The 23942-nt window shown below is 45.1% G+C and overlaps 2 protein-coding genes across 6 annotated transcripts; one reads left to right on the forward strand and one right to left on the reverse strand.

The window, feature by feature from the left end:
• Window positions 1-442: 442 nt before the first annotated feature.
• On the reverse strand, window positions 443-14904 carry cotl1 (coactosin-like F-actin binding protein 1). The gene is made up of 4 exons (XM_031737984.2): window positions 14481-14904; window positions 13586-13668; window positions 5996-6153; window positions 443-1982 (listed from the first exon to the last, which is right to left on the reverse strand). The coding sequence occupies exons 1-4, from the start codon at window positions 14555-14557 to the stop codon at window positions 1872-1874; spliced, it is 429 nt and encodes a 142-aa protein (XP_031593844.1). The 5' UTR covers window positions 14558-14904; the 3' UTR covers window positions 443-1871.
• A 3950-nt stretch (window positions 14905-18854) lies between these two features.
• On the forward strand, window positions 18855-23790 carry klhl36 (kelch-like family member 36). 5 transcript variants are annotated; one of them, XM_031737979.2, is made up of 9 exons: window positions 18855-19201; window positions 19730-19807; window positions 20273-20467; window positions 20670-20792; window positions 21261-21482; window positions 21570-21875; window positions 22080-22307; window positions 22398-22555; window positions 22661-23790. In XM_031737979.2, the coding sequence occupies exons 2-9, from the start codon at window positions 19730-19732 to the stop codon at window positions 23229-23231; spliced, it is 1881 nt and encodes a 626-aa protein (XP_031593839.1). In that variant the 5' UTR covers window positions 18855-19201; the 3' UTR covers window positions 23232-23790. The 5 variants fall into 5 exon arrangements, with proteins under 5 accessions (XP_031593839.1, XP_039470266.1, XP_039470265.1 ...); XM_039614332.1 differs by lacking the exon at window positions 19730-19807 and having other exon boundaries at window positions 18856-19201; XM_039614331.1 differs by lacking the exon at window positions 18855-19201 and having other exon boundaries at window positions 19263-20161.
• The last annotated feature ends 152 nt before the right edge of the window (window positions 23791-23942 follow it).

The raw sequence follows: 23942 nt of genomic DNA on the forward strand, positions 1-23942 counted from the left end.
ATAATGTTAATAAACAACAAACAAGACTAAAATGTCACCGAGGAAATGTGGACTGGGTGTGGGTGGATGTGTCCAGTCTTGCCCTATATGGGTTTTCTGTGGACAAGCCCACTGTGGGTTGTTCTCATTAGGACCCAACAGGGCAAACTTGGCGTGGGCCCTGTGTGGGAACACCCAGTTTGGGCCCATGTGGGATGAGTGTGGTCTTGGCCTCCACGCACAGTCCTGTTGTTGACCCACACCTACCGACTCTGGGCCAACATAGATGTGTTTGCTGGGTTACTGTCATAATAAAAATGGAGCTTAAGAGACACAAAAGACACTTTGAGAAGCAGGTTTTGGAAAAACATCAAATTTTATTTTGAAATGACCGATCTTGTGCCCATTCTGTTTTATTTCAATTTTGCATGATTTTTTTTTTTTGAAAATCTGTTCCAATGTTAAAAAAAAAAAAAAAACAAAACAAAAAAACCAAACAAGACAAATGATCAAGTAAAACTTTCCAGAGAAAATAAAATTCATCTCAAAAACAAGAAAAGTACAAAGAAATAAAATCCTATTTTATCCTTTTTAGAGGGGGGAAGGGAGGGTTGAACCTAAATAAAAACAGATGCTACAACCGAGATGTGGCTGCTCCTGGGTCGGGACGACGGGCTCAGACCCACATCCCGCCCACATGTAAAAGAAGACAGCCAATCACAGTGTAGTGTCCACAAGCTCCCATGATGACCCTCTCTCCATGGGAGACTAAGGCAGTCAAACACAGTAGGTTACAGTATGCACGGATACCTTTCAGTGGTAGATGATGAGATGAGACACCAGAAGAAAAGACCTCCATTTTTCACTATCCTCTGAGGTTGAGGGGAACAGCCAATAGCTGACTGCAACGGATGCTTAGAGATCAATATATTAGTCATTCCTTTGTGCCTCTATAACAAAATACAGGCCAAAGCCTCTGGTAAAGCCAGGAACATGGTTGTTTGCCATCTCAGCTGACACGGATAAAGACAAACAGAAACTAGAGGGACAAAAAGGCTCCACAGCTCAGAGGACGAGGAAGAAGAGAGGAGGATCAATTACAGTGAACTCTGAAGCTGTAATCCAAACACAGCTGTCTGGCTGGAGATGAAGAGGCGGTTAAATGTGTACTCAGCAGAAACGCTAAGCTTGCTCAAAACAAGCCGCCAACCATCACTGAGGATACTGTTGGGAAAATGGAGATCTCTTCCTCCTGGAGGTACAGTGTATTAAGACTACGAGCATGTTCTGGTGTCTAACACATGCCTGCAAGCGAGGGGTGTCTGCTGTGCTCTTATCGGTGAACAGTCTTAATAACATGAGCCACACTCACAGCATCTTTGAAGTGAAGCCCTCCAGTTTTCCACATTTTCCTCCTTCGCTTTCAGTCAGATGGCGCTGAAGCCAGACGACAGATGAGACGAGGAGCGTGAGATGACAACGCACAGCACAGTAGATAACCAACCATGAGCTGACTGGGGAGAGGGCAGGGCGTCAGAAAGGAGAGGACACCTTTGAGAGTGCTTATATGCTTGCTTTTAAGTACACATTTGTGGTGGTTAACCTGTATATTCTGTTATGCAGCTGCATTGGTTCCAGCTGTTCATCCTACAATCATAGAAGCACCCTGATACAGATGTGGACACATTCAAAGAGACTTTTCCTAAGTAAGCTGGTTCAGCTTCCTGTGACGGTCTACTTGTCACTAGTGCCCTCTCCATCCTGCCCTGCCCTCTCCCCGAGAGGTAGCAGCCCAGTCCCAACACTCCCCACCCCCCCATTTAGACAACCCAACCCCACCCCGCCACCCACAGCCGCTCCCCCCTGACCCCGACCCTTCCAGTGGCACTTCTTTACTCGGCCTGGGCGTCGTAGTTGGCTCCGCCGGCCTTCTTCAACTCTGTGCGGATGTAGTCCTCGTCCAGTTCCCGCGGGTCACTGATCATGAACTCCTTGGCAAAGTTCTGCACAGAGAAAATGGCCGAAGAGAAGATCAGAGAAGACCAGCGCTACCAGAATACAGACGTCTACATGAGAACACACAAAGCTAACAGGACTTTACTCGAGCATATTTTATGACCGCATGTATACTTCTCTTAAAAGCTGCTCATAAAGTCCTGCAGTTAATCTAAGAGACAACTTTCTTTAAAATCTTCTAAAAACATGAAGCTTTGAATGTGAAATTCTGGTGCGATACTGATGGAGATGTTTGAAATAATTTTGGCGATAGCCATCAATATGCTTATGCCACATCATACATATGACCTGCTGACAATAATGAACACCATATCATCTGCCTGATATAGGCGTGCATCCCTACGATAAGCAGCTGGTATTTAGATGCACATTATGAGGAGACTATCAATAAACTCTTCACAGTTTAATACAAATTAAAAGGTAAGCTGGAAATAGGGGGAAAAAATAAATTACATAATAAGTTAATGACAAATTGGTATTAAGATTGACATTTGCCTCAGTATTTGGCAGCACGGCTCTCATCTTGGACCTCCCCGCCCCTCCATGAAGATGTATTGAATGCATAAGAGGAGGGAAAGCAGCTGTCTGAGACAGCATATAAAGGAGGTTCTGGAGTGGAGGTGGGTTGCAAAGCAGCTTACAGCAGCTGCAGACAGGCTACCCCTGAGTTATCATCAGCTCCTGTGTAGGTTGGCGAAGCAATGCTTCATTTCTTGCAAGTGTCAAAAACAAGTTTAATTTAGGCACTGATATTATCTGTATTATTACAGCTAACGCAGTCTTCTTCATCCAAAACACGTCATGCAGCATGTTCCATTGCTGGAGCTCATCAGCACGAGGTAATCACATGTTTCAGCAAGCCATATTATTTTTGAACCGAGGTGTTATTTCAACACTATCTTGTTGGTTTTAATCCTGTAATTCTTCACCTCCTCTGCAGTAATAACCACAGCTGAATCGACTTCCTGTTTGCCAACGAACTGGCTGCTCGTCCTGAGCAACCTGGCGCGTTTTATCAGCTCAGCGTGAATTCAAAGCTAAAAATGTTTTGGCCACTCTGATGTTGTTAACACCAACATATAAGCCTCTTTGGTAATTGGTAAATGGAGCCGCACCCTTTAAGCTCATTAATGTGCTGTGTTGTTGTGCTACAGGTGAGTGCAGCATTTCTAGTCCACTGGATTTGTTTGTTTTTTGTCACATTGAAACGGCCGTTAACAGCTGACGTTTCTTAAGAACTCATGAATGCACAGACAGCTTTAACTACATTACTGTGATACTACAGAAATCCTACGGCAAAAGCTGAATTTCTTCTGTGATTTAGAAAAGTTTATGCACACTTCATTGAATTCAGCATGTCCCTTACAGACCGTATCCTGTAACCTCATTGTTTGTTTTTGTTTTGGATCATTTTCCTGATTTCACTATGTAGGAAAATATTTTCCCTTGAATTTCCGTATGTCATCACTTGGTTTTCAGCATCATTTCATTTGCATGGACTGACTGCCACCCTCCTCTGGTGGGAGGTTTCCCCACAGGAGGGCTCATTAACCCCAAAGACACAAGCCAAATAAAGGTTACATTGAACAACGGTCATCAGAAACCAAACCTCCACCTATACTAATAATTTTGTCCAAAGGTCACTTGCTAGGCTTCACCACCGCTAGCTCGAGCTAAATGCAAGAACTTTATTAGTCTGTTACTAATTAAACGGTCATTAGCGGGCATCCGAGTTTTTCACGTTGCAGCTGTACAGTTCATATATGCAGCTCTACGTCACGCTTAATAGTCTTACCTAATAACAGTGTTAATTTTGTTGACCAATAATTCATCATAGTTGTCGTCAACGACCCTTTCTTCTGACAATAGCCAAATAAGTCTTACGTGTGAGGGCAAAAACTATAATGACAAGTACTGACACAATGAATTAAAATAAATCAGCACTAATTAAGTTAATTAGCTTAAGTAAGTTAGCACCCATGTTCGCCGTTTCTCATGACAACACAACAAAATGTCAACACATGGGAGGAAGAGAAGTGTGGACAAGCAAATTAAGACACTCTGTAAAGTCGCACTGGTAAAAACATAATAAACTTATACACTTTATATTTTAATCAGCTGAATCAACTCAACTTAATCCCACTGACACGTCTTCCGAGGAGGAAGCAGAGTCTGGGGATGAGGGGAATGACCCGCCAATTTCTGGGGTCGAGGTCACTGAGGCAGTTAAACAACTCCTCGGTGGCAGAGCCCCTGGTGTTGATGAGGTCCGCCCCGAGTTCCTGAAGGCTCTGGACGTTGTAGGGCTGTCCTGGTTGACACGCCTCTACAATGTTGCGTGGAGATCAGGGGCAGTACCCTGGACTGGCAGACCGGGTGGTGGTCCCCATCTTTAAGAGGGGAGACCGGAGGGTGTGTTCCAACTACAGGGGATCACACTCCTCAGCCTCCCTGGGAAAGTCTATGCCAGGGTGCTGGAAAGGAGAGTTCGTCCGTTAGTCGAACCTCGGATACAGGAGGAACAATGCGGTTTTCGTCCTGGTCGCGGAACACTGGACCAGCTCTTTATCCTCTCGAGGATACTTGAGGGTGCATGGGAGTTTGCCCAACCAGTCTACATGTGTTTTGTGGACTTGGAGAAGGCATTCGACCGTGTCCCTCGGGGTGTCCTGTGGGAGGTGTTGGGGAGTATGGGGTGTCTGGCCCACTGCTACGGGCCATTCGATCCCTATACAACCGTTGTAAGAGTTTGGTTCGCATTGCCGGCAATAAGTCGGACTTGTTTCCGGTGAGTGATGGGCTCCGCCAGGCTGCCCTTATCACCGATTCTGTTCATAATTTTTATGGACAGGATTTTAAAGGCGCAGCCAAGTGGCGGAGGGCTTCCACTTCGGTGGCCTCAGAATCTCATCTCTGCTTTTTGCGGATGATGTGGTTCTGATGGCTTCATCGGGTGGGGGCCTCCAGCTCGCACTGGAGCAGTTCGCAGCCGAGTGTGAAGCAGCAGGAATGAGGATCAGCACCTCCAAATCTGAGGCCATGGTTCTCAGCCGGAAAAGGGTGGAGTGCCCACTCCGGGTCGGGGATGAGTTCCTGCCCCAAGTGGAGGAGTTCAAGTATCTCGGGGTCTTGTTCGCGAGTGATGGGAGAAGGGAGCCGGAGATCGACAGGACGGATTGGTGCTGCGGCTGCAGTGATGCGGACGCTGCACCGTCCCGTCGTGGTGAAGAGGGAGCTGAGTGTAAAAGCGAAGCTCTCAATTTACCGGTCGATCTACGTCCCGACCCTCACCTATGGCCACGAGCTGTGGGTAGTGACCGAAAGAACGAGATCGCGGATACAAGCGGCAGAAATGAGCTTCCTCCGAAGGGTGGCTGGCCTCTCCCTTAGAGATAGGGTGAGAAGTTCGGCCATCCGGGAGGGGCTCAGAGTAGAGCCGCTGCTCCTCCACATCGAAAGGAGCCAGTTGAGGTGGTTCGGGCATCTGACAAGGATGCCCCTGGGCGCCTCCTGGGTGAGGTGTTCGGGCATGTCCCACCGGGAGGAGGCCCAGGGCAGACCCAGGACGCGCTGGAGAGATTATATCTCTCGGCTGGCCTGGGAACGCCTTGGTGTTCCCCCGGATGAGCTGGAGGAGGTGGCTGGGGAGAGGGAGGTCTGGGCTTCTCTGCTTAGGCTGCTGCCCCCGCGACCCGACTTTGGATAAAGCGGATGAGGATGGATGGATGGATGGATGAATCAACTTTAGACTTGGACGACTACAGTCTTCAGATGTCTACATTATGACTGAAACTAAATTAAAATTTCTGTCAAAACTGATACTGGCTCGGAGTGCCCGTGTCCACCTTTAAATATAACCTCAGAAATACAAAGAGTGCATAACACATTTATCCTTCCGGTTGTTTTTGTTCCACCGAATTCAGCATCGTGCGAACGTAAAGCCACCAGTTTCCCCAAAGGAACCATTATTTTAATTGCTACTTTCTCCAGAGTCACTGACCTGCACAATGTCTTTGACCAGCGTCTTGTCCGTGCTGATCTTTGCACGCTGCAGCCCGCTGATGCTTTCCCCGATCCAGGTGATGAGGGTGAACTTGGCTCGTTTGCTCATGGCATCTCCCGTCGTGATCCGGACGAAGCCGAACAGACGAGCGTCGTCTGAGGGAAGACGGGGAATGCATGAGTCAAGACAGACTAAAGCCGAATACATCGACAAACCAATCAGTGAGGAAGAAAGGATCGCACTGACTAGATGGAGTTATAAAAGAAGCACAATCAAAGGAATACAACAAATTAAGCATTAATGGTCTTTAGATTTTGGACTGCTGTCATGTGGACATAATAACTTATTGCCATTTTCATATTTGCAAACACATCACAGGATATTTATTTATTTAAGACGGAAGTGACCCGATGCTATCCACTCAAAGTTTTACTAGCCTATTCAAAACTGGCCTCAGTTAATACTGTAACTGAAGAGTTTGTGCTTTCATCTACAGTTTTACATTTCAAGTGTTGCTGTGCAGAGTTGTGCGCTTTTGTCCCAGTGGCACAGTCCCAGCACTCCAAACCAGAGGGACGCTTTGTGAGAGCGCGTCTGTGCAGCCGGGGAGTATTCAGGTCAGTAGACTAGATGAGTAAAATCTTTTGTGAGCCCTGCGGTTGTGTCGCAAACCTCCCAGTGACCACGCCTGTCACTGTCACGGTGGTCCACTGCAATCTGAGAATAACGCCCGAATACAAACAAGCACGCCGAGAAGAACGAGAAAACATTTCTGCTGCTGCTTCTTTTGTCAGACTCGCGCCGCCTCGGGATCCTGGGTTTCCGCTCAGATGCAGCTTCCACCAAATCTTAAGAAAATCATGAATGTGCTCTTCATCTGCTAACTCAAGATTCTGAGCAGAGATTAAGAAACGGTCACTTCATTTGAATGGATGGACAAATAATTTCAGGCATGCACCAATTCAGAATTTCTGTACTAAGAATAAAAATCAAGTATAAATGTTGGTGGTAAAAAAAAAAAAAATCTTAATGAAATTAACTGATCTGTTTGGGGTTTTTTTGTCTTTAAGCTTTTTATTCCATTGTGGTCAGCTCTTTAACTTTATATAGACAGTGTGTTATCTGTCATATGTACAGATATATACAGAGACAGCCATACAAACATTTTGCTCAAAACCTCCAACTCCTTCCTAATTCCCTTCTTTCCTCAGCTTCTTCATTTGAGGATTTCATTGTTTTCTTTTCCTCAGAGGATATTAAAGTGAATACATTTTACCTGTTTGGACTGATGTTTGACCTTAACACAAGATGTGGTCAATTACAAGATGCATGTTTCATTACGTTTTGGTACCTGACAGACAAAATGACAAGTCATCCATCCATCCTCATCCGCTTTATCCGAGATCGGGTCGCGGGGGCAGCAGCCTAAGCAGAGAAGCCCAGACCTCCCTCTCCCCAGCCACCTCCTCCAGCTCATCCGGGGAACACCAAGGCGTTCCCAGGCCAGCGAGAGATGTAATCTCTCCAGCGCGTCCTGGGTCTGCCCTGGGCCTCCTCCCGGTGGGACATGCCCGAACACCTCACCCAGGAGGCGCCCAGGGGGCATCCTTGTCAGATGCCCGAACCACCTCAACTGGCTCCTTTCAATGTGGAGGAGCAGCGGCTCTACTCTGAGCCCTTCCCGGATAGCCGAACCTCTCACCCTATCTCTAAGGGAGAGGCCAGCTCCCTTGATAAAATCATGGTTGGTTTCTTTGCCATCCATACATTTACTCTGAACTCTATTCATAACTCAAAAATAGTCCTTATTTATCTTTTAATGGGCCTTGGTGCTACCCCTCAATCCATCCTGACAAAAACAAACAGTTTAGCTCCTCCCCCTTCTGTTAAGCAAACTTTCTTCTGATTGGCTGCCCCTCCAGAGAAGTTTGAAAAGTTGGAGGTTCAGTTTTTCCCAAACTTTCAACAACTAACAGTCCAGAACCCAAAGACACATATTTGGCACTGGTACTTGGAAAATAACTGAAATGGTTAATACAATCACAGAACCTATCAGAGTTTAATCTCTGTTGACAAACAGAAACCATAACTGCATGGAAGTTTAGTGGTTCAAATACAAAGTTAAACCTATTTAAACTCTGAAGAAGCCACCTGAGAATGACTGCTAGGACTCATCGTTACCTACAAAATGATAAGTGATGGCTGAAGGACAGAGACCAGTGATATAGCTACATGATCTGTAATTTTCACAGGAACTTCTCTGTCCTGGCTTATAAATCAACAAGTATCAGAAGACGTATACAAATATCGTTTTTGGAGATGCTTCCTTTACTGGTGGTCTTCTCTGTTCTTACCAGAAAAAAAAAAAAATAGCAAAACCTAAATATGGAGAAGACCAGTGGTTTTCCTTTGCAAATCTGCATGTTGTAGACCAGGGGTGGGCAACTCCAGGCCTCGAGGGCCGGTGTCCTGCAGGTTTTAGATCTCACCCTGGGTCAACACACCTAAATCAAATGATTAGTTCACTATCAGGCCTCTGGAGAACTTCAGGACAAATTGAAGAGGTAATAAAGCCATTTAAAATCAGCTGTGTTGGATCAAGGACACATCTAAAGCCTGCAGGACACCGGCCCTCGAGGCCTGGAGTTCCCCACCCCTGTTGTAGCTGTGGGACCCACATCTACATGTTGTAGGCGTGTGCAGTCAAAAGGGGACAGCATCGAAAAAAATGTGGAAGAACCGGTAATGACGACTAATCTTCTTGTAGTCCCTTGTAGTTTAGCTACTAGCATGGAGAACAATGCAATATGAAAGTATTAACAACGTGTTAGTAGTGAAACGTGTCTTTACGTGCTTAAAGAAAAAGAAGAAAAAGCCTCTCTTCCTCTTCGTGGTGAACTAAATAGTCCTCGTTTGCTGTTCAAAGCAACTTTTCAAACCAATCAGCACCACACCATCGTCACCGTCAGCTGACCTGCCGTTTGCTTTTTTAGAAATAACTGCACACCAAGTGCATCTGTGCGGCATCTGCTTTGGTTGAATTCCCACAATGCCCCTCTCTAAGGCCCAAAGAGCCACAAGCAAACACCAATGCAGAGGCATAAATCCAGCATACCACTCTGCTGGACTGTTGTTTGGTCTAAGAAGTCAGAGAATGTGGAAATGACTTTTATTTGAATTTTAAGGAAAGTGCAGACGCCTTATCACTCCTGCAGGATGTCAACACATTGTCCAATAAACACACTCTTATCCGCCCTGCCTTCAGGTGCTCCACAGATTACTCATTACCATCTTCCAGATGTTGTTCTCTGTGGGCTGCAGGGCAAAGAGCCGTTTCATTTTGGGAATAACAGCACTGCAAACATACAGAATCAGGTGCAAACCAATTCAAGACTGAATGAATATCTATAAAAGTTGATGGAAGCATGTGATGGCACAAAAACAGCCAAAATATTTCAGTGTCAGATTAAAAGCTCCACCAGGCAGCATTTAGATGCAACAGCGCCCTGAAGCATCAACAGCACCGTCCCTCCACCCGGCTCTGTGAGTGCCGCTGGCTGCGGGGAGGGTTTGATAATATCCGAGGCTCGTTCTCCTCGACTTTCACTAAAAGTTGTTTGAAAGTCACCCCTTTCTGTGACGACAGCGCACTGCATCTGTGCATGTGCCAGGAAAGTAAAGGTCCCTAATATTTTACAGTGCCTTTGAATTCCACATCCTCTAATTTCACTTTAATTTCATCCAAGACTGTGATTACATCATTTCCTCTGGGATTAATAAAGTTTTCTGATTCTTTCAACTTCCTGTTATTGCAGCTCTCCACCTGTGAGCTATTGGTTTGGAAATGTCACCAGTGGAGTGGAGTATCGGATGCCAACAGCTTTATAAAAAGTCTGCCATCAGCAAAAAAGCTAAACTCTGTTCATTTTCTATTCGAATAAAGTTTAAAATGGTTCATTAGAAATCCTGACGTACACCTCGGTTCTCTAAAAGAAGTTGGAGAGTAAAAGGTTGCACTGATATATTGGCTGAATGTCAGATATGTTGGCTGATATCAACAAATTTACATGTGGTGCTTATCTGTGTGAAGTTATTGTGATAAAGAGCTGAAAGGACATTCCTCACTTCCTTGCACTGCTGGGACGCACCAATCCTATATTTAGGATATGATCATTTTAACCCACGTGCTGGGAAACTTTAACTGCACTTGCATGTGATTATGTCCTTTTCCATATTTATTGCTATATTTTGCTACCTTATATATATATATGAAAGAATGATTTCCAGTGAGGGATATAGTTTAGGATGGACACTGGTGCCTGATCAGTATTCTGTATCGACCCAAAGACACTGTTTGTTTTTTTACTATATTTTATAAACAGTTTGCTCTTACTACACTGCTGACTGACTGTCTGCTGCTCGTCAAACACATTTCATTGCAATGTTGACCCCGTGCTAACTTGCATATGACAAATAAAACTGAACTGAACTGAAACTGATGTGTATCCGATCAGAAGTGGAAAAGGTTGGATGTGTGTATTCTGATATCTTCAATCAAATATTTGTAAAAACACAACATTGAGTGATTTTATCTTTAGGTTTATTAAGTGGTGATGTCCTGATGAGGAAGCATTTCAGCAGGAAATTCAGTGGCTTTGATTTGAGGATGAAATGGTTTGAAAATGTAAACCTGGCTATTTTAAGTCTCTGCTGTGTTAAAGTCTTCACAGTCAAACGTCTTATCTTTACATTCAAGCAGCTGATACAGGACAGGACCAGCCACTATAAACAGTCTTATCAGCCACAGAGGACATCCCTCGTGTCAACACCTCACTGCACAAGCAGTCACCTGACTCGGACAACTTTAGCATGTCTGTGAATCACTCACTCTTTCACTTCCAACATATTCCTATATAGCGATTTATGAACCAATATTTATGAACTCTTTGTCATGGCTCTCATCATGGTTTGAGCCACCAGAGAGAAAACCGGTACAGACACAAATCCTCACCCGACCTGGCGCTGAACCACACCCTCCCACTTCCTCCTTCTGCCTGGCTCTTCCTGGTTTATCTTTCCTTTAAAGCCATGCTGACTCTGCAGACAAATCTGCACTGAAACTACAACATGATGAGGAGGCAAAACAGTGACCTGTCGGGACAGAGGTTGTTCTGCACTAAGTGCCTTCATTTCAGCAGTTGGCGGGCGACACCCTGCCTTCCCGAGTGCACCCGTCCGGTCCCTCTGAAAGCAACCAGAGCCGTCTCCTGTGGACGGTGTCAGGTGGATCTGGCAAGGAGTGGTGTTACCAGCATGTCGCCGGTGTCCAAATTTGGTGTTTTTAATCTATGCTAACAGCGAGGCCTGAGGACGGTGAGGTCGAGGTAGCTGGAATCCCCCTAATGAGTTCACACCATCTTTTATAATTAGCACTTTGAGCTATTTGTACACAACTGATTAAAAAGATTATTTATAAATTGAACCCAAAATACCAACTTCAGAGTTGCAATAAAGCCAAAGAGTCAAGAAATTGCAATTCATTCCAGTAGCGACAAAGACATTTATCCCTACTGGAAAAATCACCAGCGAATCAAAGCCGACATTCATTTCACGAGGGGGACAGACCTCAGGTTTGGAAATTGCTAAAAATGTACAGATGTGCATCTTCTTTTATTTCCGGAAGATACGTGGCAGCATGTGGGGGTAGGACATCACAGAGAGAGAGAAGCTTCACACCCACATCCACACTCACCAGTTAAATTCACATTCATGCCTACAGACTGTGGGAGGAAGCTGCAAGCTCGTGCTCAGCGACAGATTTGAACCCACAACCTTCTCGTAAAGAGGCGACACCACTGCACCACCGTGACACAGGTGGAAATACATTTGATGAGACAAAAAGAAATCTTTATTTTAGTTTTAAGACAGCAATCCATACAAATCCATAGACGGATTAAAGGTCCAGAAAACTGCAGTGAAATTATGATTTGTCCCCTGGGGGCTATGAATGTCTGCACTAGACCTTTTTCCGAGTTGAGTCAGCAGATCTTCAAATATTTTTAGGGCTATGTAAAAGTGTTGGCTAGCTGGAGGTGTTACAGTAAAATCTGGATGATCAAACCCAGTAAAATGTATCCTCTGGTGGGATCGTGGCTTTCTGAACTATGTTTGATGGGAATCCATCCAATATTTAACCAATTTATGCCTGGACACAGATCACCCTATGCTCATAATTCATCCTGAGGGGAACCTAACAGTGTGAAACATACTTCCTAGAAGTTCACCTAACAAGCTGGTTAGGATTCATCTTCTGAAAACAAGAACCACCTGAATTTAACTGCACAGTAATGCACAGAAAGATGAAAATTCAATACACCTCTGAATCATCCATCTTCTGGTGGTTATACAGGCATTCATTTTGGCTTACAGTTGATTGTAGTTTTTAAAATATATATTTGGACGACTTAAAAAGTGAAAATCTCCTTTACAACATGGTGAAGAGTTTACTTAGAGCTCATCCTTTAGTGGGATGCAATCAATAATATATAGCTCTAACTAAATAAGTCATTGATTGCGGTTACATTTTCTCAGAAGAAACTAGGATTAAAAAGTCTTAAACTACAAAAGAAATGAGGAACCAGATCTTGGCGAAACAATACCCCAGCATGCAGTATCTTCTTTTTTCACTTCCTGCTGCAGTATAAGTTTAAGATCAATATTCTACAAGAGTTGATCTAAACTCACTAAACTCAAGTCTGCGGCAGCTCCTCCCACACACACACACACACACACGCACGCACACACACACACACACACACACACGCGCATACGCACAGGGTTTTTTTTTCTGCAGGTTACAACTTCACTGCTAAATAAGGCAAACGAGCCCACAGAGGGAGATGCGCGTGTCATCACTGAACAGGAACCAATAGCGAACGCAGCAGCTGAGCGGTTACATGTAAAGCACTGTTGTAAAGGAGTGATTTCAACATAGGAATGTGAGCTCTAGACATCAGGAAGCAGAGAGACACAGGAGGCCCTGAGGCTTTAAAGACAAAAAGAGCTTGCATTAGCAGTTGCCACACCCATCATCTGAGCAGATGCTTCACTCTCTCTAAAGGGGAACTTCACCGGAGTGAGATAGGTTTTTTTGAAATCTATACATAAAAGGTTTGCACACTGCAAGTCATTACACCACAGCGGCTTATGGGAGTTTGTGCTTTGGGAGAAGCTTGGAGGCTCTCTTGTTAGAGGCAGGTGAAATATTAATGAATGTCAGATCGTTGAAGGAGTAAAGCTAAAAGTTCACATATTTCCACTGTAGTTTGCACCAATAGTCAAATGTAGGCCACCCTGTAGTAAAAAACTTGAGATATTGTGAAAAAGATTATGCAATGCAGTGAACACACAGCTAAGTGCTCTGACAGCCTAGTCACAGGCTCAAGGCTCATTGGGTGATGGAGCACAGAGTCTTAAAAGATTAGTGTCCCGCCAAGTCAAGCTGCCTGATATATAGGCTGTTTTACAAAATCTACAGCAGCCAGCTACACAGCTACAGCCCTGCGTTTAAAACTGATTCAGTCTTACCTGTGCACATACTCTTGAAGTCCTCATAGTCGGTCCCTTGTCCTCCAGGCACGATGATGTTGTTCTCATATTTAAACACAGCCCTGGAAGGAGCACAGTGGGCCAATTACTGCAGGATCACATGAGTTCGCATAATGCACACACACAACAACAACAACCATTGCAGAAAAATGCCTGAGACGCCCATGGAAGGTGGCAGCTGTGTATCAGCCATCTGCAAGTGTCACCACTATAACATTTTCCCCGTTGAATACAGGACAAAGGAAATTACTTATGCCCCGCCGGGCCTGATAACAGTGCGCTGTGTGACCGCTGAACAGTCAGAATACAGATCAGCCACATCCGAGGGACAGGACAGCGAACGCTGCGTGTATTTTGGCCAGTTTTTCTACAAGAAACAGTCCGCAATGTGCCGTTCTAGCGCATTTTCGCAATGAGCAGGCGTAACTGCATAGGATCACAGAGCAATTTAAAGTTCTGGTGCAGAAGTGCAGAAGTAAACGCCACCAATCATACAGCTGACGACATTTTATTAGCATTTTTTAGTTAGTTTTCTATTCGGCATGTATCCGCTTATTCAAACGACGCTTATTTAAACACAATGTGAACTTTTTCAAAAGCAAGTCCGTCTCTTCATGTTGCGCTCTTCCTCATTGAAAAGACGGAACAGTGGGCGGTAACAGACAGAGTGAAATACATTTTTAACTAACACCACATCAAATATATACTCTGTTTGGTGTTTTATTGGTCGCCGAAGTAGATGGCGGCTAGAATACCACCAGACAGGTGCAGGGTTATGTGCGTGTGTCATTCATTTTCGGTAATTTTAGCGTTAATATAAAACCGTCACAATCTTCAATGGAGTATGGGTTAGTAACCGTGCTCGCACACTCACCAATTGATGTCAGTGTTATCGTCCCTCACTTGGTTGTAAGCCTCTCTGCAAGCCTCTTTATCGATCTGGGTTGCCATTTTTCGGATGGAGAAGTGTCAGGCAGGCAAAATAAGCGTTGAATGGGTCTGAACCAGGGAGGGCCAGCTACACGGTACTAAAGCGGCTAACTTGCACAGTGGATGCTACACATCAGAGACCTAGAACCGATAGCGTGACAAGCGGGCTTCAGTCGGAAATCACGACCACTGCACTGGAACGATCGAACCGGTCAGATTCAGCGGGAAAAGACGGCTGTTCTTCTAGCAGCTCGGTTCATTTCCTGTATGTTACCACTTTATGGGCGTGGGTGATGTTAGTCAATCAGGTTGCCAGCAGACAGACAGAGAAGCTCCCCCAGACGCTGTGTTCACCTCCTCCTGGTCAATGAGCGTTTAGCAAAAGAAGCGCTGTCAAGGCAACCGCGACAGGCAGCGACAATTTCCGGAAGAGATTTTCTAAATAAAATCAAAGGCAGCAAGTTCTCAAAAGTGACTTGAAACCAAATTTAGCCATTTCACATTTTGCATTACCATGAAATGTTATTATTATAAATAATAATATTATTATAGATTTCTATTAGTAATCACTATAGGTAAAACGTCCTTTTTTGTGGACATAGTTCCACAAGAGATTTTCTTTGAATTAACAGAAACTTTCTGTTTCTATAATTCTGTATATTTCAGGATCACGTGGGCAGTAATCCTGGTTCTGCGTGTGTGAGCCTGGTTGTGCTGAAGATTTCTTCCTGTTAAAGTGAGGGAATAAATAAATATTAATTCTCTTTCTCTCATTCTAATATTACACATTATATATCTTTTAGGGATTTGATTCCAGATTGACATTTCTTATTTAATTGCTCTTACAGTGAATGATTATTTTTATTGGCTCTGTTTATCAACATTGACAACCAAAGTGCTGAAGAAACATGAAAAAAGTAGCAGTGTATCAAAAATGATTCAGTAGAATAAAAATAACTTTCACAAAGGAAAAGGTGTAAAAATGGAAGCTGTATACAATAACATGAAAATGAGAGCAACTGTTTTGCTTTTGTTTGGCATTTGCTCATTTTTATTTTAAATAGATACTTTTATTCTTAAGTTAAAACGATCAACTTCCGGTCTTTCTCTTATCTACCACCGCAACTTTACAGAGCAGAGTGCAGATGAATTAATTTGAGGAACAGGTACTAGTCTGACACAAAGCCACTGGTCATTACACTCACATAACTTACACCGTGAACCTAGGAGCTGGGCTTAAAACATTAAATCCACTGATCAAATAGAAGGCTAGCTAGAGGTCAAAGGTCATCTCTCTCCTCTTGCCAGTCTCTACTCTTTGACACTGGCATAAGCCCAACTGAGCTGTGTACCTCCTGGTTTGTTTGTGCCTGCATCATCCTGCCACCTGCTGGTCGACCTGCAGTCAGTCACAAGCTTTCATCAATCTTTCCTGCAAACTTAGACTCAGCGGTCAGCAATAACCACACGGTCCAATGTTAGACTGCAGGAGGGGGGTTGGTTATGTCTTCTGTCTCTCCAGCTTCATCTCCATCTGTCTGTCTCACAGTCTGCACTTGCTGTTACATGCAGGCTGCAGAGAGAGAGAGAAAATGTTCTCTCCTTATTAAACATCCTAAATATGAATATGACAGCTTGATAAATGTTGTGTCCTTACTTTAATGACAGAAAGGCCTTCTCACAGAACTGCTTCCTTTAATTTTTTCCACTGCTAAAGAAACTGTAAAGTCCTTTGTTCTCAGAGCAGCTTTTCTACCAAGGAGCTGTCCAAACAGCAATGGTGCTCTGTTCATAACTTTTATCTTTTTTTAGCCTTAAGTTCAAAACATCACATTTCGGAGAGTTTTCATAGATTTGCTTTTCACTACAGAAGCTACTTTTTGCACCAGAAACACTGATTTAAAAAAAGAAGTGGCTGCTGTGGACTACACAGCAAAATCTCCAGTGTTAAATTAACACTACAGAGTGTCTATATGTGTCCACACTGTTGAGTGTTAAATGAACACTTTTGACAGTGTTGTATTTTTAAAAGTAACCTAGTCAGTTTTCAAGATTTACAATGACTAACACAGAGCAGTGCTGATTTTCTAACACTGGAATATTTCTAACATTTTGAGTTATTTTCCAGTGTTCAGAAAATCAGCACTGCTCAGTTTTATTCATTGTAAATCTTGAAAACTGACTAGGTTACTTTTAAAAATACAACACTGTCAAAAGTGTTCATTTAACACTCAACAGTGTGGACACATATAGACACTCTGTAGTGTTAATTTAACACTGGAGATTTTGCTGTGATAGAGTTTGCATCTAGAAACATTATTGCACAAGGAACACTGCTGCCATGATGGGAGTTACTGCATCACAGTAATCGAAAGCCGAAGCCGAACATTCCCCACAGCATCGCACTTCATCCACCTGTTCATGTTCCTCCCATATGGCACCCTGATCCTACCTGGTCTCCAGTTAGCTGATGTGCAGTCAACTCTATGATGTAAAAGATCATCACAACAGGAAAAATTGCTCCATGTTTTAACTGTGTACCAAACATATTCAGAATAAATATATTATGCATAAAAATAAATGAATAAAAATAAATGATCTTATCATGTCTTTTATCAATAGCTTCGTTTCTCTGTTCAACTCATTTTCCATGAACGGGACAAACTTTATTTGATAAATTTAGGAGGCAGGGTAAACCCTGGACAGGTCACCAGTGTGCTGCACTCAGACATTCATGCCCACATTGTTTAACTAATATTGTTTTCTTTCAGATTATTAATCGAGGTTAACTGTGTCATAAAACGGTGTCATTGTGACAGTCCTGCCACCCGATAGGCTTCCGTTTATCTCTTTAATATATTCATTCATTCATTCATTCATTTAGCAGCTGTTTATCTACAGTACCGCGCAAAAGTCTTGAACCACCTCCTTTTGTTTCAAAGGAGCTATACTTGTAATATTTTTGAAAGGGGATCTTTAGGAACGTGTTTCCTTTCTTTCTATTTCCCGATATACTCGTATAACGTAGAGAAAAGACGGGTGGCGCCAGACTTTTGCACAGTACCGTTTGGCGTTGTCACTCAATGGGCTTCATAAAGTGTTGATGTAAATAACGTTGTCATCCCCTATGTAGCCGGTGTATCAGAGAAACTCAGGAGAGTTTTCTCCAAGCACGACATCCCAGTGTACTTCAGACCCAGCAACACACTCAGACACAAAATGGTTCACCCGAAAGACAAAACTCCAAAACACAGACTTAACAACGTGGTGTATGCTGTACAGTGCAGCGAGGAATGCCCAGACCTCTACATTGGAGAGACCAAACAGCCACTTCACAAGCGCATGGCACAACATAGAAGAGCCACCTCCACAGGACAAGACTCAGCAGTCCATCTGCATCTTAAGGACAAAGGTCACTCTTTCGAGGATGCCAATGTTCACATATTGGACAGAGAGGACAGATGGTTTGAAAGAGGAGTGAAAGAGGCCATCTATGTCCACTGTGAGCGACCATCTTTGAACAGAGGCGGTGGTTTACGACACCATCTGTCTGCCATCTATAATCCAGTTTTGAGTTCCCTCCCCAGACGCCTTAACGCCCACTCACATCCTGGGCCATTTGACCTCAGGAATTCACATAACAAGGTGGGGCCAGGTTTCACAATGAGCTCACCCGAAACCCTGGCTGATTAGGTCCCACACCCGCTTTCACACCTGGGCGCATGTGATTAGAGGATCACCAGGGGGTCCTTTGTCCCTCCTTGGGGGGATACTCCCACTGGGTTTAAATCTGGGACTCTCGGCCATTTGACCTTAGAACTGAAGAAGCTTCTCGGATGAGAGGTGAAACGTCTTCAAGCAACTTAAAGAAGTCCAGACGCTTTTTCTTTGCAAACTCCTTTGACTACGATGACCTGGATGACTGAGAACCTTCACAGACATATTGATGTAAATAACAACATCCGGCCGAAAGTCGTTGACTTCAAAATAAAACAAAATTTTGAACACTGAGTTTAGCTTTCAGTCTTGTCTGGTAAATCGAACTAACTACTACTACTACTACTGCTATTATTATTACTATTATTATTATTATTATTATTATTATTATTATCATTTGATGCAGGTCCAAAAGTTTCCAAAGATTTCAAGATCTCTTCAGCTTCTCAGAGACCTCTGGTTTTTGAATACACAAAATAAGTACATATTTTCCTTCCAACAAAAATTAGCAAATATTCATAAATATATATTTTCTATTTATCTGTAAGCTCATAGCTTGTAACCGTAAACCACCAATAAATAAATACCACCAATAGTGTATTCTGAAAAGTCAAACCGGAAGTTCAGTTGATGTTTAACCTGCGGCTAAGCTATGTCCCTCTGGCTGCCTGCTCCAGCTGTTTTTGTGGTCCAATACAGCATGTGTCACCGGCAATAAGTCTCTGTAAGAAGACGGTGGGCGAAGAGCGGCGTTTGAAGCATTTTTATTGTTTCCTGGATAAAATGCGGCAGTTTGTTCTTCGGCTGTCCTGCGGGACCCATAGATGCTGCTGCTGACGGAATAACAGAGGAGCCAGCCGCCTTCTGACCCGCCTCAGGTCCGCGTGTAAGCGCTGCTGTCAGTGGCTCTGAGGCAGTGACACGGCTTCTCGTCTGGGCTTTTCAGCTGTATGTATCTCATCTCGCTAAAGGCCTGAAAGCCGCGGCTCTAGCTTGTCTCCACTTCCTGTGTTTAGGAAGGGCCGTGAACCCTCAACTGAGTGTAGTTCATAATATCTGTGATCTAAAGCATCAGAGCTCCTATTTCAAATGAGACTCAGACTCCAGCGTGCTCGTTCAGCTCTCACATCAAATACCAAAGACTTGTTCATCTCATGAACTGTTACAGGTCCTGTACCAACATGATTATTGAGCGTGTTCCAGACACATAGTAAAACTAAAAGCAGCCACCCCCACACGCTTATGAACGAAATTCTTTATTACTGGGCAATAAATCAAACATCAGTGTCAAAGCTGAAGGGAATATCCTCAGATCTCTTGTTTTGTTTGGCTTATAACTCCAAAGAGAACATTTCTTCCAGTTTTCCTTGAAAATAACTGAATCAGTTAATCAATCTGATGCATTATTTGAGTAACTTATTAATTAGTTAATAGTTGCAAGAATTACAGTAAAACGTGTGTGTGTGTGCGCTTTAGATGATGCCTTCCTGGGGGGATGTAATGGACAAATCGAGCCGAGTGTGTCGACCCCAGCTGATTAGCGAATCGTCTAAGGTCAGTGTTGTTATTGTTAAAAATTAATTTCATGGTCTGTAAAGTAGCTTCAGGTTAATCGACTAATAGTTGTAGACAGTTGTCTATCCAAAGTGCAGAGGATCTGGGGACTGTTTTCATCCCTCTGGTAAGTTGAGAAGTCAGCTCATTTCTAGCCTGAGAGACAAAATCAGACGATGGAAACCTCAGCAGATCTCTCTCTACTGCTTGTACAGTATAAACACTGCAAGTGCCAAGAAACTTCCATCTGAAGTTTGGCAGCAGTTGGCTTTATCTGGGGTGTGAATCAGGAGGAATGTGCAAAAGTAAGCAGGCAAAAAGAAGAAGAAAGGCAGCCTGGTTCTTTTCAACAAGGTTTCTGAGGAGGCTCCTGGGAGCAGGCGCTGATTTTGCTGTTTTTTGTCGGCGACACAGCCGTTTGGAGTAAAGAGTTGTGATCAGGGTGATGTTGTGCTGTGTTTGCAGGTTTTCCGCTGGGTGGATCATGCCGCTGAACTGCTGCAGGGCCTCGACGAGCAGCGGCAGCACAGCCAGTTCTGCGACGTGGTCCTCGTGGCTGAAGACGAGCGCGTCCCCGCTCACCGAGCCCTGCTGGCGGTCTCCAGCCCGTATTTCAATGCTATGTTTACTTTGGGCATGAAGGAGGAGCACCAGCAGGAGGTATGCAGGCGACGCTGTGAAAAAAAGCTTTCAGATGTTTCATGGATGCTTCAGGAAATTAGCTTATGTATGTACGTAAAATAATATATTAAAAAGTCAGATTAAAAACAATGTGGATCATTTGTGGGAGCCTTTGTTTCTATCTTGGTTGTACTGAAGTTGTAAATGGAATAAAGTACACACGTGTTCTTCCTGTCTGCAGGTGGAGCTGGTCGGGATGTCCTTCATGGGTCTGAAGGCTGTGGTGGACTTCCTGTACAGCGGCGAGCTGCCACTGGACGGAGGAAACATTGACTATGTGCTGGAAGCTGCTCACCTCCTGCAGGTAAGAAACCAGCGAGCTGTTAGGTTTAACCATGCAGGCCAAGCAGCAGCTTCTGGGGCTGATGAGGGAAAGGGCCAAAAACTGCAGTTCCTATGATGGCCACTTGGGGCTGACCCTAAAAGTGAGTCAATCTCAGTAAACTCCCATATTAAAAATAGTTTACAGCCTGGTACAAAAAATGGTCTCCACGAGTAGTTTTCTCTTCATGAAAAATATACAGTAGGTGATTTTTGTTATAGCTCATCAATTTAGATACTGTTAAGGCTTAAAGTTAGAGGGGTGACCTGTTTGACTGAACTTCTCCTTTTGGAGCATTTAAACTAAATTATCAGGAAAATAATATGTCTAAGAATTTCTGTGTTTGTAGTGCGAGAGGTTTAATCACCTGTTAAAATCACCTGTTTAACTGTTAAGAATCAATTGTTGGTGATAATTAATGTTACCTATAAAAACTCGTGCATTGTTCAGGTGTGGCGAGCGGTGGATTTCTGCTGCCAGTTCCTGGAGACGGAGGTGAGCGAGGACAACTACCTGTACCTGCAGGAGCTGGCGCTGCTCTACAGCCTGGAGCGACTCAGCGCCTTCATCGACCACTTCATCCTCAAACATTTCACCACGCTCTCTTTCACCCCGGACTTCCTGCGCAACATTCCTTTCCACAAACTCAACTCCTACCTCTCCAGTGGCCAGGTGAGACGAGTTCTCACCACGGCTCAGCAGACGAGCTGAAATCAAAAGCACGGTTAGCATTCTGAGAGCCCCTTTCTTCATCGCCAGGTTCAGCACGACAGCGAGCAGGCGCTTCTCCAGGCCTCGCTGCAGTGGCTCAGCCAGACGCCCGAGCGGACCTCCCACGCCAGGCAGCTCCTCTCCCACATCCGATTCTCTCTGATCCCGGTGGCAGACCTCATGAGCAGGGTGCTTCCGGACGTGCGAGCTCTGCTGCCCGAGGAGGCCGGCTGTGAGGCCCTGGTGGAGGAGGCGCTGGCGTACCACGCCAGGACCAGCGCTCAACCACTCCTGCAAACTGGACGCACCACAGTGAGGGGGGGAGTGGAGAGACTGCTGCTCATTGGAGGAGAGGTACAGAAGCTGATTTCATGATTTCACGTGAACATCATGTTAAACCTGCTTTAGACCTGATGTCTTCACACCTGACACTTACTGTGATGTGATTTGAGTGTTAGTATTTTAATCTTGAGACTTAAAATATAAAGATGCGTCTCCACCTCTGTCTGAAAAGTGAAACCTGGAAGCTTCACAGCTAGACTTCTCTTGTTTTTTGAGGTTTCCGAGCGTGGGGAGGAGCTTAGCGCTAGCGTTTCCTGTCTGGACGCTGAAACGGGGAGCTGGAAGGTGGAGACTGAGCTGCCGGCCCAGCGGAGCCACCACTGCCTGGCAGTCCTGGGAGGCTTCATCTTCACCACCGGCGGGAGCTCGTCCAGGGACAACGGTGGAGACGCTGCCTGTAACCTTCTGTACAGATACGACCCCCGCCACAACCAGTGGACCAGGGTAGAGTGTAGAAAAGTCCCCTCCCTTCAGCCGCTTTGATAGTGTGAGGTCGTTTAGCAGCCCAGACTCACGAACAGCGTGTTTTTGCAGGGTGCTTCGATGAACCAGCGGCGCGTGGACTTCTACCTGGGGACCGTGGGAGAGTACCTGATCGCTGTGGGAGGGAGGAATGACACCGGAGCTTTGTCGTCAGTGGAGGTCTACTGCCCTGCTGAGGACTGCTGGTCTTACGTGGCAGGACTGCCCAGGTTACTGCTGACTCCGCCTCTTTTATTGAGGAATATCTCTGATAGCTGAGCTGTGAGGACTGCGTTTACACTCCACACATGTAAAAAACTGTTTGTGTTTCGCAGGCTTACTTACGGTCACGCTGGTACAGTCCACCGTGGCGTCGTCTACATCTCAGGCGGTCACAACTATCAGATCGGCCCCTACCGCCGGGACGTCCTGAGCTACAACCCGTTGCGGGATGGCGATGTGTGGGTGGAACGCCAACCCATGTCTCTGGCCCGGGGCTGGCACTGTATGGCCTCCCTCGACAACCTAATCTATGCCATCGGAGGCAGCGACGACCACGAGGACACCTCGGAACGCTTCGACATCCTGCAGGTGGAGTCCTACGACCCACGCAGTGACCAGTGGACCCAGATTGCGCCGCTGCTGCTGCCCAACAGCGAGGCGGGGCTCGCTGTGTGGGCAGGTAGGATCTACGTTCTCGGGGGCTTCAGCTGGGAGAGCATGGCGTTCTCCAGGGCCACACAAGTATACGATCCAGACAAGGGGGCGTGGTCCAGAGGCCCCGACCTGCCCAAATGCATAGCAGGGGCTTCGGCATGCGTGTGCACTGTGAAGCCTCCGCCGCTGTCAGCCTCGCCGCAGAAGAAGATGGAACCTGGGGTGAATGGAAGTTTAGAGCCTTCATAACAGCAGGGATGGACGTCACATGCACTTGAACAGGAGATTAAGACTTTAAGTCTCCTACATGACTCTCATGCTCATCCAGAGGAAAAAGGACGACCATCAAAATCTTTCCTGGAGCACACTGGATACATAAATGTTGACAGAAAACTGCGTCACGTGATCGACAGTCTGTCCTGAATTTATATACATTCGTCTTCAGCACTGAAGTTTGTCTGGTTTAGTGCAGTCATGAATTGAGGGCTTTCAGCAGCTCAGAAGCCGGACGGAGGAGCCATTATTCTGTACTATGACTGACAGGGTGACCGGCGGACTTGGGTCACGCTGCCCAACAGCAGTCCGCGACTCTCCAGTCTGTTTACAAAGTCGAGCTCAGCCACAATCCCAGCAGATCAGCTACTTTCAGTGCCAGCCAACACCTGCTCATGGCGCAGCTGACGCTTGTATTCACATGTAATAGATCTCTCTTACTGGGTATGCATGCCGCTTTGCAACCCTCCTCCTTTTCTTGCTGCATCTGACTTAATCAGTGTTGTATCTGCCGCTGACTGTCTCATAACTGCATAGCTGTTTGGTGCTCTGTAGTTTCACTGAAATGTGGACTTTACATAATGCCAGTGCAGCGTGTGGAACAAGACGTCAGTCGTCTGTTAATGAGCCTGATTTGTTGACATTTAAGCTGTCGACTACTAAAACAGAAAAAACTGGTTATGCACG

The sequence above is a fragment of the Oreochromis aureus genome, linkage group 7 (genome assembly GCF_013358895.1).
Source record: "Oreochromis aureus strain Israel breed Guangdong linkage group 7, ZZ_aureus, whole genome shotgun sequence".
In the NCBI taxonomy this organism is placed as follows: Eukaryota; Metazoa; Chordata; class Actinopteri; order Cichliformes; family Cichlidae; genus Oreochromis; species Oreochromis aureus.

Coding starts and splice junctions, on each gene's coding strand:
- cotl1 (XM_031737984.2), bottom strand. CDS start 14,557: ATGGCAACCCAGATCGATAAAGAGGCTTGCAGAGAGGCTTACAACCAA. Junction 13,669..14,480: donor GATAACACTGACATCAATTG/GTGAGTGTGCGA, acceptor TGCTCCTTCCAG/GGCTGTGTTTAAATATGAGA. Junction 1,983..5,995: donor TGGTCAAAGACATTGTGCAG/GTCAGTGACTCT, acceptor TTCTCTGTGCAG/AACTTTGCCAAGGAGTTCAT.
- klhl36 (XM_031737979.2), top strand. CDS start 19,730: ATGATGCCTTCCTGGGGGGATGTAATGGACAAATCGAGCCGAGTGTGT. Junction 20,468..20,669: donor AGGAGGAGCACCAGCAGGAG/GTATGCAGGCGA, acceptor TCCTGTCTGCAG/GTGGAGCTGGTCGGGATGTC. Junction 22,308..22,397: donor GCCACAACCAGTGGACCAGG/GTAGAGTGTAGA, acceptor GTGTTTTTGCAG/GGTGCTTCGATGAACCAGCG.